This window comes from Terrapene carolina, unplaced genomic scaffold (genome assembly GCF_002925995.2).
Source record: "Terrapene carolina triunguis isolate 2854851 unplaced genomic scaffold, T_m_triunguis-2.0 Scaffold85, whole genome shotgun sequence".
In the NCBI taxonomy this organism is placed as follows: domain Eukaryota; kingdom Metazoa; phylum Chordata; order Testudines; family Emydidae; genus Terrapene; species Terrapene triunguis.
Window position 1 is genome coordinate 33320908 of NW_020664436.1, and position 12271 is coordinate 33333178.

A 12271-nucleotide genomic window follows, 5' to 3' on the forward strand; every position below is an offset into this window, starting at 1 on the left:
TCCATCCTACCTCTCACACTCACCTAGCCATCCTCCCTCAGCTCATTTTTCTCACCTCCATTGTGGTGAGATAGCTAGGGTGGAGGAAAGGATGGATGGCTTAAATGTGATCATGTTGTCACCAAATGTTTCAGAGGGTTCGGAATAGAATTCACTGTTTAGAAAGTTTAATTCCTTTTGAAAATTTTATGGCAACTTAAAATCTAAGTGAGAAGAGTCAAGGAAGAGTATCTGGGTGTTTTCTCTGTGCTTTGGCTTATGTCTTGCCATAGCCTTCGGAAACCTCACCAGTATAGAAACAAAAACATGCATGTTCCACATTATGCAAAGTTAAGCTTACATATCTTGAAGGCACTGTTCATATTCATTTCCTTTTCTGGTATAGCTACACCACCACCAGTTTCTGGCCCAGGACGTCAGTGCCTTTCAGGAAACGGAGATGATTATCGAGGCAAGATAGGTGTCACTGTGTCAGGAAACACTTGTCAACTTTGGAGTGCTCAGTTTCCCCACAAACATGCCCGGACTCCAGAGAGCTATCCCTGCAAGTATGTAAAACCTCTTCATTATTTGGTGCCTGTTGGAAGTACCAAGGAACACAGTTATTTCATGATGATGTAGACATAATATTAAGGTTGGCACAATTTTTCTCCAACTATATTGCTAAGTTCTCCTTTCTCCATATTATTTCAGCTCTCTCATTATTCTTCTTTAATTTCTTCACTTGATCCTGCTCTCTGATTTTTCCTGTGTTCCTCCTCTTCATCTCTCATTCTCATGTACTTGAATCTTCCTCTCTGGCATTCGTGCTCTTCTTATTCTTCCTTTCCCCACTCACATCTATCCTTTACTGTGTTCCATACCCAGGTGCTTCCATGTAGAATAAGTGTGTTAGAAAAGTTATTTTTCCCAGTGATGATACTGTTCCATAGCGTGCTTTATCTGCACTACTCTTGGTGTGGTGTCACAAGTGAAGGAAGTACAAGTGTGATCCACTGGTGAACGTGTGTTACAGATTCTCCTCTGTGCTGATCCACAGAGGATAGGAGTTGTTACAGCCTCCAGTTAAAGAGCCTTGGCTCTTAAGCTCCATCTGTAGCAGCACATGCTTTAAGTCTCCAGTTCAATGTGATTACTGCTATCTTGGCCAACATATCAGGGACCTCCAGAGCTAAAAGCATGAGCTGCTACAGTTTGAGCTGAAGAGTCCAGACTGTAAAACTAGGGTTTGTAACAACTCATATCCTCTGTGGATCAACATAGAAGGGAACCTGTAATAGTCACCTGGGGTTACATAAGCATCAGAAAAGCTGCTCATATTCTTAGCATGTGGACCTCTCTTACCTAGAATGCTGACCAGACTCACAACAATAATGCATTGCAGTAATTTGCCTTATTGCGGATAAATGTAATTACTGAGCAACATTTTGCTGCAGTAGTGACTCACCAATAAATACAATTGTAAACAAGTGAGGAAACATTCCCCACCCCCTTGTTCTTGGCCATTATCAGATTTCCATGAGAAGCTAATTTTCACATAGTGCTTTTGCTTCAGGGCTTTAGAAGAAAACTACTGTAGAAACCCTGACGGTGAGATCAAGCCATGGTGTTATACCACCAACAGCTCAACACGATGGGAATACTGTAACATACCCAGCTGTGATGAGACAGAAGCAGTAAACACTGGTAAGGAGAGTGGATGCACCTGGGATATGGAGGTTGAAGGAATAGTGGGAGACAGTCACTCTTTTTTTGTACCAATTGCAAATAAATCATTGTTTATTCATATTATTATTAATTTTTTGATCTGAACACTCTGCAGACCACATCTGAACATTAGTGGAAGGTTGAACCTGTTGAGGGTAGGATTTAAGTCTGGTGGGAAAGTGCAGTGTGAGGAAGAAAGATTTTAGATCATATTGTTCTGCTGACTGCCTCGGCTTTGGAAAAATTACCAAGCAGTGAGCTTACAGAGTTTCCTTTTTCCTTTTGAACTTAGTATCTTTTCTAAGATCAGAGAAGATTTTTAAAAGTGTGGAAAAAGTAAAAAACAGGAAAAATATGAAAAACAAAACCCTAGAAAGCATTAATCCATTGCATTCAATGGCAAGGAAAGAAAAAAATTGAGATAAAGCAGAAAAACATAGTAATTAAAAATTCAATAAATATTCCATTTTTGAAAACTCAAATGAAAATTTTCCTTTTGTTTCAAAATTTCTCATTTCAATTGTTTTAAAAAATGGTTAAAAATAATTTTTAACCGAGAAATGTCATTGTTTTGGACAAAACTCCATGTTTTGGTGGGAATTTTTGGCTCAAAAATGTCAACCAGCCCTACAAATGATACAAGTACAGGATCCCAGTTACCCAAATTGCTTGGCACCATCAAGTATGTTTACATACACCAGATGTGTGTCCATCGATAACAAATCAATAGAAGCTGCAATAATGTAAGATAAAACAGCCTCCAAACTCCAACCCCTGAAAAATCCAACCAAACACTTCCACTTGTTTACATATCCTAACTAACAACCCCAAACTCCTTCAGTACAAACAAAGGGAAATCATCCCCATGCAAGGTCAATCCACCACTAGAAATATATCTGATATAAAACCACAACTTTGGATCCACATTCTGAACTTTATGATTCTCTAATCCAAGTATGCCTAACACAACACAACATTGAAATTGAGATTGCATCTAAGGAACAGCATCTGACTTATGAAGGTAACCCATTAAAATCTTCCATACACCCTCAGAAATGCCCCTTCTGAATGAGATCTTGTCATAAGAAGGTATCTGTGACAGGCAGGCTAATCACTCGGACTTGTTTGTTTATTGCTTTTATTTGTTTGGTTTGGTTTTTCTGTGCTCATTTATCAAAGTAAAATTCACTTTTGAAGCACTGTTTTTTATTGTTCATTACAGATAAACCTGTGATTCAACAGGATCCAGTCACTGAGGATTGCTTTCAAGACACTGGCCTGACTTACCGGGGCACAACTTCGTTGACTATCTCAGGAAAGAAATGCCAAGCATGGAGATCAATGTCTCCGCACAAACACGCAAAAACCCCAACGGCATATCCAAATGCGTAGGTTTACTTCAACCACTATCACAAAATCAGTGTAGGAATTGTCCAGAAATCTATTAATTGTGCCATCCACTTAAAGTCAAGTTAAAATTCACACTGCAAACAAATTTCTTTACCAATTTACTAAGAGTGCCTTGAGAGAGAGAATTTTAAAATCCAATTCAGTTGTTGCTATTTTAGCTCTTTAATTGTTTTAGTTTCTCCCACTTGGACAATGAAAATCAGCTAAGCCAGCTTCACTTTCAAGATCTTAATATTGCAGTGGTTTCAAACACTGCAAGAGGATGCATTTCATTTAAAATAACATCTTTCATTATTATTTTTTAAAACACTGAAACATTTATATTGGTCTAAGATTTTAAAAAAGCTTGTTTTCCTGACATTTAAATTCTGGGCTAAATGTAAATATAGTTTCTTTTAAAATTGCTCTTCAAGAAATTAAGAGTTGTCATAAATATTCCAAGAATCAGACTTATGGCCAGATTCTGCCATCAGAACCACACTGTAGGTCATAGAAATATGCACTGTGTTATGTATTTGAGAATCTGACAGTTGCCTTTAAACCTGCTCCAGAACACAGTGTATGGGAGAATCTAAGAAAATGGAAATTAATTATATGGACACAAATAATGTTGCAATACATACTGGTCAGGAATATGTATAGTATTTCGTATTGCTAAGTTATATGTATTTTGTGACTGCTTGCTGTAGTCATAATTAGGAGATGGGGTTGGGAATATTATATACAGTGTTTAACTACCCTGACAGTTAAGAAGTTTTTCCTAATGTTCAACGTCCCTTGCTACAATTTAAGCCCGTTGCTTCTTGTCCTATCCTCAGCAGTTAAGAACAATTTATCGCCCTCTTCCTTGTAACAGCCTTTTATGTACTTGAAAACTGTTATCATGTCCCCTCTCAGTCTCCTTATCTCCAAACTAAACAAACCCAGTTTTTTCAATCTTCCCTCATAGGTCATGTTTTCTAGACCTTTTATCATTTTTGTTGCTCTTCTCTGGACTTTCTCCAATTTGTCCACATCTTTCCTGAAATGTGGCGCCCAGAACTGGACACACTACTCCAATTGAGGTCTAATCAATGTGGAGTAGAGCAGAACAATTACTTCTTGTGTCTTGCTTATAATACTCCTGCTAATACATCCCAGAACGATGTTTGCTTTATTTTTGCAACAGTGTTACACTGTTGACTCATATTTAGCTTGTGATCCACTATGGCCCCCAGATCCCTTTCCGCAGTACTCCTTCCTAGGCAGTCATTTCCTATTTCGTATGTGTGCAACTGATTGTTCCTTCCTAAGTGGAGTACACTGCATTTGTCCTTATTGAATTTCATCCTATTTGCTTCAGATCATTTCTCCAGTTTGTCCAGATCATTTTGAATTTTAATCCTATCCTCCAAAGCACTTGCAACCCCTCCCAGCTTGGTATTGTCCCCAAATGTTATAAGTGTAGTACTCTCTATGCCATTATCTAAATCACTGATAAAGATATTGAACAGAACTGATTTCTGTGGGACCCCCACTTGATATGCCCTTCCAACTTGACTATGAACCACTGATAACTACTCTCTGGGAACAGTTATATATTATATTAGCCTTTTTTACAACTACAGCATATTGTCATCTCATATTCAATTTGTGATCCACTATCACCCCCAAACCTTTTCAGCAGTACTACCACCTAGCCAGTTATTCCCCATTTTGTAGTTGTGCATTTTTCCTTCCTAAATGAAGTACTTTGCACTTGTTTTTATTGAATTTCATCTTGTTGATTTCAGACAAATTCTCTAATTTGTCAAGGTCATTTTGAATTCTAACCCTGTCCTTCAAAGTGCTTGTAAAACCTTCCCAATTTAGCGTCATCTGCAGATTTTATAAACATATTCTCCACTCCATTATCCAAGTCATTAATGAAAATATTGTGTAGTACCAGACCCAGGACTGATCCCTGTAGGACCCCACTAGATATGCTCTCCCAGTTTAATAGCAAACCATTGAGTAGCAAACCTACTCATTGAGTAAGGTCTCTCAACCAGTTGTGCACCCATCTAATAATAATTTTATTTAGACCTCATTTCCCTAATTTGCTTATGAGAATGTCCTATGGGACTGTGTCAAAAGACTTATTAAAATCATATATCACATCTACTGCTTCTCCCCCCCCACACACACACACATCCACTAGGTCAGTAACCCCGTCAAGGAAGGTAATTAGTTTGGTTCGACCTGATTTGTTCTTGACAAATCCATGCTGACTGTTCTTTATAACCCTATTATCTGCTAGATGCTGACAAACTGATTGTTTAATAATTTTTTCCAGTATCTTTCTAGGTATCAAAGTTAGGCTGACTTATCTATAATATCCTACGTCCTCTTTGTTCCCCTTTTCAAAAATAGGTACTATGTTTGTCTCTCTCCAATCCTCTGGGACCTCACATATCCTCCAGGAGTCCTCAAAGATAATTGCTAATAGTTCCAAGATTGCTTCAGCTAGTTCTTGAAGTACACTAGAATGAATTTCATCAGGCCTTGCTGACTTGAATACATCTAACTTATCTAAATAGTCTTTAGACTGTTCTTTCCTGATTTTGGCTTGCTCCTTGTTGTTAATATTAATTGTGTTGTGTAGCAGGTCACCATTAATCTTTTTAGTGAAGACTGAAGCAAAATAGGCATTAAATATTTCAGCTTTCTCGATGTCATCACTTATTAGCTTTTCTTTCCCACTAGGTAGTGGACCTACACTTTCCTTCATCTTTCTCCTGTTCCTAATGTATTTAGAGAACCTCTTATTGCCTTTTATGTCCCTTGCTAGATATAATTCATTTGGTGCCGTAGCCTTTCTGATTTTTGTCCCTACATGCTTACGCTATTCTTTGTACTCCTCCTTAGAAATTTGATCATTTTTCCACTTTTTCTAGGATTCCTTTTTGATTTTTCAGGTAATTAAAGAGCTCCTGACGGAGCCATATTGGCCTCTTGCTATTCTTCCTAACTTTCTTTTTCATCAGGATAGTTTGCAGTTTTGCCTTTAATATTGTCTTCTTGAGAAACTGCCAGCTCTCCTGAACTCCTTTTTCCTTTAGATTTTCTTCCCTGGGACATTACCTACCAGTTCTCTAAGTTTGCTAAAGTTTGCTTTTTTTAAAGTCCATTGTTCTTATTCGGCTTCTCTCACTCCTTCCCTTCCTTATAATCATGAGATCTATCGCTTCATGGTCAATTTCACCCAAATTGCCTTCAGATTCACTATCAATTCCTCCCTGTTGGTCAGAATCAAATGTAAAATGGCTGTTCCCATGGTTACTTCCTCCACTTTCTGAAATAAAAGGTTGTCCCTGATACATTCCAAGAACTTACTGAAAATCTAGTATTCTGCCATATTACTTTTCCAATAGATGCCTGGGTAATTAAAGTCCCCCATTACTACCAGTTCTTCTATTTTGGAAATTCTGTTGTTTGTTCTAGAAATGCCTCCTCCTCCTCCTCCTCTTCCTGATTCAGTGGACTGTAGTAGACCCCTACCATGACATCACCCTTATTTTTCCCCTTTTATCTTTACCCAGAGACTTTCCACTGGTCTGGCTCTTACTTCCATCTGGATCGCAGAACAAGTGTATATATTATGGACAGGAGCGGCGCCAGGGTTTTTGGCGCCCTAGGTGGGGGTCCTTCCGCGCTCCCGGTCGTCACCAGCAATTCTGCGGCGGGGGGGTCCTTCCGTGCTCCCGGTCTTTGGGGCACTTCGGCGGCGGGTCCTGGAGTGAGTGAAGGACCCGCCGCAGAATTGCCGCCCAAGACCTGGAACGCGGAAGGACCGCCCACCGCCGAATTGCTGCCGAGGGCGGCAAAATGCCGCCCCCCCCCAAATCCTGGCGCCGGTCGCCTAAATGGAAGCGCCGGCCCTGATTATGGATGTATAATGCAACCCCTCCTCCCTTTTTATTTTGGCTTCTCTTCTTGAAGAAGCTATACCACTCTGTACAAATATTCCAGTCATGAGACTTGTGCCACAAAATCTCTGTTGCTAGCTAAGTCATAATTTACTTTATGTACTAACACTTCAGTTATTCTGTTTATTCCCCATACTCCTTGCATTAGTGTATAGGCATCTAAAATATGCTGGTCTGTGTTATGTATAGTAAATAAATAACTAGGAAACCCATCTTGGATTGATAAATTAGAATGAAGGGTGGTGAGATCAATGTAAATAGCTACTCACTGGGCTTCTTAACACTCACTTCTGCCTTCTTTAGTCTGTCCAAAATAAAGAAGCTTAAATAATCATCCTGTCACAGCTCTCTAACATGTTACTGTCTTCTCAAGTCCTTTCATGGAGTTCCTGTCTCTTTCAACCTAACTCCTAGTTGAAACCCTGCTTACATGTCATCTCATCTATTCCACCCCATCTTGTCATCTGCACTTTGACCAACTGGTTGCTCCTTTTGCCTTCTCCTCCAAGTCTGGCCTCTGGTGCCATTTTTCATGCTGCTACCTGTGCCTGGAAATACATCCTTTTTTCTGTGTGCCACACATCTCTCTTCTCCACTTTCAAATACCTACTCAATATCCACTTCTGTGGCCTTACTTTCCACAGTGTCCTCCATTCCTGTGCTATCTGCTTCTCCCAGGGCTGGTGTTTCCACTAGGTGACCCTAGGCGGTTGCCTAGGGTGGCAGGATTTGGGGGGTGGCATTTTGCTGCCCTCAGCGGAAATTCGGCGGTGGGGGATCCTTCCGCTCCGGATCTTTGGCGGAAATTCGGCGGAGGGTCCTTCACTCGCTCCGAGACCCGCTGCCAAAGTGCCCCGAAGACGCGGAGCGGAAGGAACCCCGCCGCCGAAGACCCCAAGCCCTCTGAATGTTCAGAGGAGGAGCGCTGCCGCCTAGGCGGCAAAAACCCTGGCGCCTCTCCTGGCTTCTCTTCTCTTGCTGCATCTCAGTCTCTGATTAATATACCAGTATTTATATGACTAGCAAACTACATATTATATGACCCACATTGTTTTTATCTAACCCTCATCCCTCTTTTCCATATCCATTTCGTCCTCCTTCATGTTCTTTTAAGTGTCTCTATTTTATGCCCCAACATTACAAACGCTTATGCATGGGAGTTGTCCCAATAAATTCAGTGGGACTATTCTTACACAAAGTTATTCCCATGCAAAAGTGTTTGCTGGGCCTTAGTCCATAAGAACTTTGAGGGAAGGACCTGGTATTTTCTTCATTTTAATTTAAAAAAATCCTTTATTTTGATTTCTAAAGGCAACCCTCCTTTCCCCCCCACCAAAAGTTCTGGATCTGTTTGAATATTTATTAATACATAGTTGCTAAGGCCCTACTTGATTTGCAGGATTATGGTCAAAAAATTGTGGCTGAGTTGCAGGCAAGCCATGGAAAATTGCAGAAAAGTAATAATGGACCTTATTATTTGTGGTAATAAAGTCCATTATTTCTTTTCCATGATTTTCCACTGTCAGCCACCCAAAGCTGAGAGCGGGGGCCCAGGGCGGAGAGCGGGCTGCGGCAGCCATGGCTCCTGTTGTCAGCTCCACGCATGGTGGGGCTCCTGCTGTTAAAATTGCAGTGGAAGCCTAATACAGTGGAATCCACAATTTTCACAATATCGCCAGTTAAGTAGGGCCTTAATAATTGCATATTTTTCTACTATTGTATACATTTGTCTTTATTAAAAATAGTATTATGACACCAGTCATTATTCAGCAAATCATGATATTGGCATAGCTTTTGGCTAAAATTCTGCAAATATTGTTTTATGTTTCCTCATGCATAAAAAAGGATCATGTTACCAGTTATGATGTCAATATGAACTTCAGCCCTCTGCTGATATAATAGCCATAAAGGATGTTTTCTTTTCACATGATGGCAATAGAATTTCTGCTATATATGTTAAATAAATATATTGTGACAAAATGGCCGATGTTGGTATGGGGGGGGGGGGTCCTGCGCTTTTCTTGGCAGGGGCTAAGATACCACCCTTTGCCCCTGCTCTTGGGGCACCAAGGACCCTGTTAAGTGGCCTGGGAAGGTGGGAGAGGAGGGAAGAAGGGGAGGGGTCTGGGTTTGCTCCTCACTCTGAGCCCCAGCCCCTCTCAACCCCTGCAGGTTTCTTACCCTCTTCCCCTTGGGTAGGGTTACCCTCAGTCCTCAATGCTGGGGGAGGGAGTCTCCCTGTCCTGCTGAGGCAGGGTCTCCCTTCCTCCAGTTCTCTGGTCTTTCAAGTCTCAACAACACACCTCCAAATTCCAGTCTTCTCTCCTTCCTCACACCCCATGACTGCCTGAAGCAAGGGGGTTTATTAGGTTTCTGACAGGGCCTTAATTGACTACAGGTGCTCCAATTAACCTGTAGCAACCCTCCCTAGTCTACAGAGAACCACGCCTTAATTAGCCTAGGGTTTATATATTTCCCTTCTACCACTCTCCTACTGCTCCCTGGTCCTGCTGTATCACAATATACAATTTCTTTAGTGCCTACATGCATACCTTGTTTTTATAGAAGGTTTCCATAAACTCTTTCAGTGCCTTAGCATGAATAAGAACACACTGTATTTACATTTGTAGGGACTTGAGGCAGAACTATTGCAGAAACCCAGATGGTGATAGAGCCCCGTGGTGTTACACCATTGATCCCACTGTGAGATGGGAATACTGCAATCTGAAGCGGTGTGACAATGTACAAATGACTTTTCCAAAGCCCCCTCAGCCAACTATGGTATCAACCCTTCGTACAACGACAGCCACCCAAACAGGTAACCAGAAAAATATTATCATTATGTCAAAGTCCTATAGCATTTAATATGGCTTCCATTCATCAAAATGTTTAAGTAGGTACTTAATTTTAAGCATGTGAGCAGTCCCATTGAAGCCAAACCTTAACAACTTGCACCATCAAGCCCGTACGCATTAGTGCTTCAGACACATCCCTGAGGCCGACTCCTAGAGTTATGTGAGGTCATCTGTATCTAACCTTTCCTTTAAAAAATATTCTAACACTCAGGGCTGCCAGGAAAGGCTTCAAGATGTGGCCCCAGTGTAAGTGATGCATGATGTCTGCATACGTTTTCAGAGAGCCTGAAACTGTAGCTCAGAGAAGTGTGAACTGCCCCATTCATCTTCATTAATTGTTAACTCTGAAACCTGCGGTTCTGCTGAGAGTGCCCCGGTGACACAAACCAAGCAAGGAACTTGGTGTAATGGGAGCTTTTTCAATTGTGTTTTCCTAATCCGATTGTAGAAGATATTTGGCCTGACATTTTATGAAATAAAATTGGAATTTCATAAAATTGCTCTAAATTCACACATTTTGTGAATTCCCAACACACATTTTGACAAAAAACAAACAACATTTTCATTATCAGTATTTTGTCCATCTCCAGCAATATCCTAGCCTATGCTATCTCATACTTTCTCATACCATCCTGCTAGTTTCTTTTTCTGCTACACCACAGGGCATGTAAGTACCAAAAGCACATAACCTCTGAATTTGGCCAAGTGATGCACAGCAAAAAATCACCCTCTTGTTTTCTCTCCTAGTTACAGACTGTGTAGTTGGCAACGGTATGGACTATCGTGGCACAAGAGCAACCACTGCAAGTGGCAAGACTTGTCAAGAATGGAGTTCACAGAAACCTCACAGCCATGATTATTTCACGCCAGTGACTCATCCACGGGCAGGGCTGGAGAAAAACGTAAGCAGCGGTTCTGACAATGCTTCCTGCTGTTGAGCAGTCACTCTTTCTGCTCTGACATGTTTGTGGAACACGGAAGAACTCTTCTTACTTTAGTATCAGAGGGGTAGCCGTGTCAGTCTGAATCTGTAAAAAGCAACAGAGTCTTCTGTTAGTCTTAAAGGTGCCACAGGAGCCTCTGTTGCTTCTTACTTTAATTTACTTTTCTCAGGACAAACTAAGAACCTGATCATGTAGAAACTCTTATTCAAGTGAACAGATCTGCGGGTAGCCTCCCCTGCTGGACGGAGCAGTTTGTGGTAGCAGAAGCAGCCAGGACAGAAGGGGAGGACACAAGACTGGTTCCAGGCTTCTCCAGCCACAGCACACTCCTCAAACACCCCTCTAGACAGCATCTCTGACCCATTCCAGGACACAGCCACCCCACAACCACCCTCCTACCCCAGCGCCCCTCTAGCTACCCTGACACTCCCCCCTGCACCCAACAGCTGCCGAGTTTTGTGTGGTTCCATATCCTACCCCTGCCATGGCTTGCAGCAGGGTGTGTGTGGGGCACGGGGGGCACTCTTAGCATTGCCAGTTCCCTCCATTTCATCCTCAGTAATGTGGTTTTGGCCTCCGCTGGAGACAGACTCCCAATGATGTGAGAAATTCCAGTCCCCAAACCCTACGGGGGGGGGGAAATAAACTCCCTCTGATTGGCTGCCTGCCCCACTTCCCTGCCTCCTGGGGTGGAGCAGGGCTGCAGCAGGCTGCGCTCTCCCTCCCCATTGGTTTTGAGGTAAACCGAGCGGGTAAAGGGAACTGCTGACACCATTTTCACAGGAGGAAGGAGCAGAAAAAGCCCAGCAGAGCTCAGGATGGCTCTGCTCCCTCCTCTTCCTCCCGTTCTGGGAGCAATGGGTCCGTCTGCCGTCTCCCTCCCCCTTCCCCTCTGCACCCTCCAACACCTCATATGGGAAGGGGGAATGAAGAACCTGTGGAGCTGCAGGAGGAGCAGAGGTGCTCTGAGAGGCGAGGGGGAGATGTAGGGGGCTGGGGTGCATAATTTATTGGGCTTTGGGCAGATATGGGGCTGTATGGCAGCAAAACTGATGTGGGGATTAGGAGGTGTCTAAGTAATTGCTGGGCTGGTGGGGTAGAGAGTTAGAATGTTGGGGTCTGGGAAGAAGCTGCTGGATGGTGTAGAGATTCCAGCCAGCGAGAGCGCCTGCATCTGGGCCAGCTCACTGTGCTCTGCATGTTTGGGGCTGCCTATAAATTACGTAACATGCTGTTTGGTGATTTTTCAAGACCTCTTGGAACACCAAAACAAACATGCACAATTGAGGACCAACCCATCCCCTAATGTGTTATGTAATTTATGGACAGCCCCTGTGGGGGAGCTGGCAACACTCTAACTGCCACACACCCCAGGGGAAGTTCAGAACTCAAAAGAAACACTGACAAC

General features: G+C 42.3%; 1 protein-coding gene across 1 annotated transcript in view; it reads left to right on the forward strand.

The window, feature by feature from the left end:
* PLG (plasminogen) overlaps positions 1-12271 on the forward strand; it is a 62493-nt gene that overhangs the window by 30298 nt on the left and 19924 nt on the right. The window contains exons 8-12 of the mRNA XM_024195829.3: positions 386-548; positions 1556-1686; positions 2930-3095; positions 9695-9882; positions 10667-10821. Of these exons, the coding sequence (XP_024051597.2) occupies positions 386-548; positions 1556-1686; positions 2930-3095; positions 9695-9882; positions 10667-10821 (803 nt within the window). The remainder of the gene's footprint in view (positions 1-385; positions 549-1555; positions 1687-2929; positions 3096-9694; positions 9883-10666; positions 10822-12271) is intronic.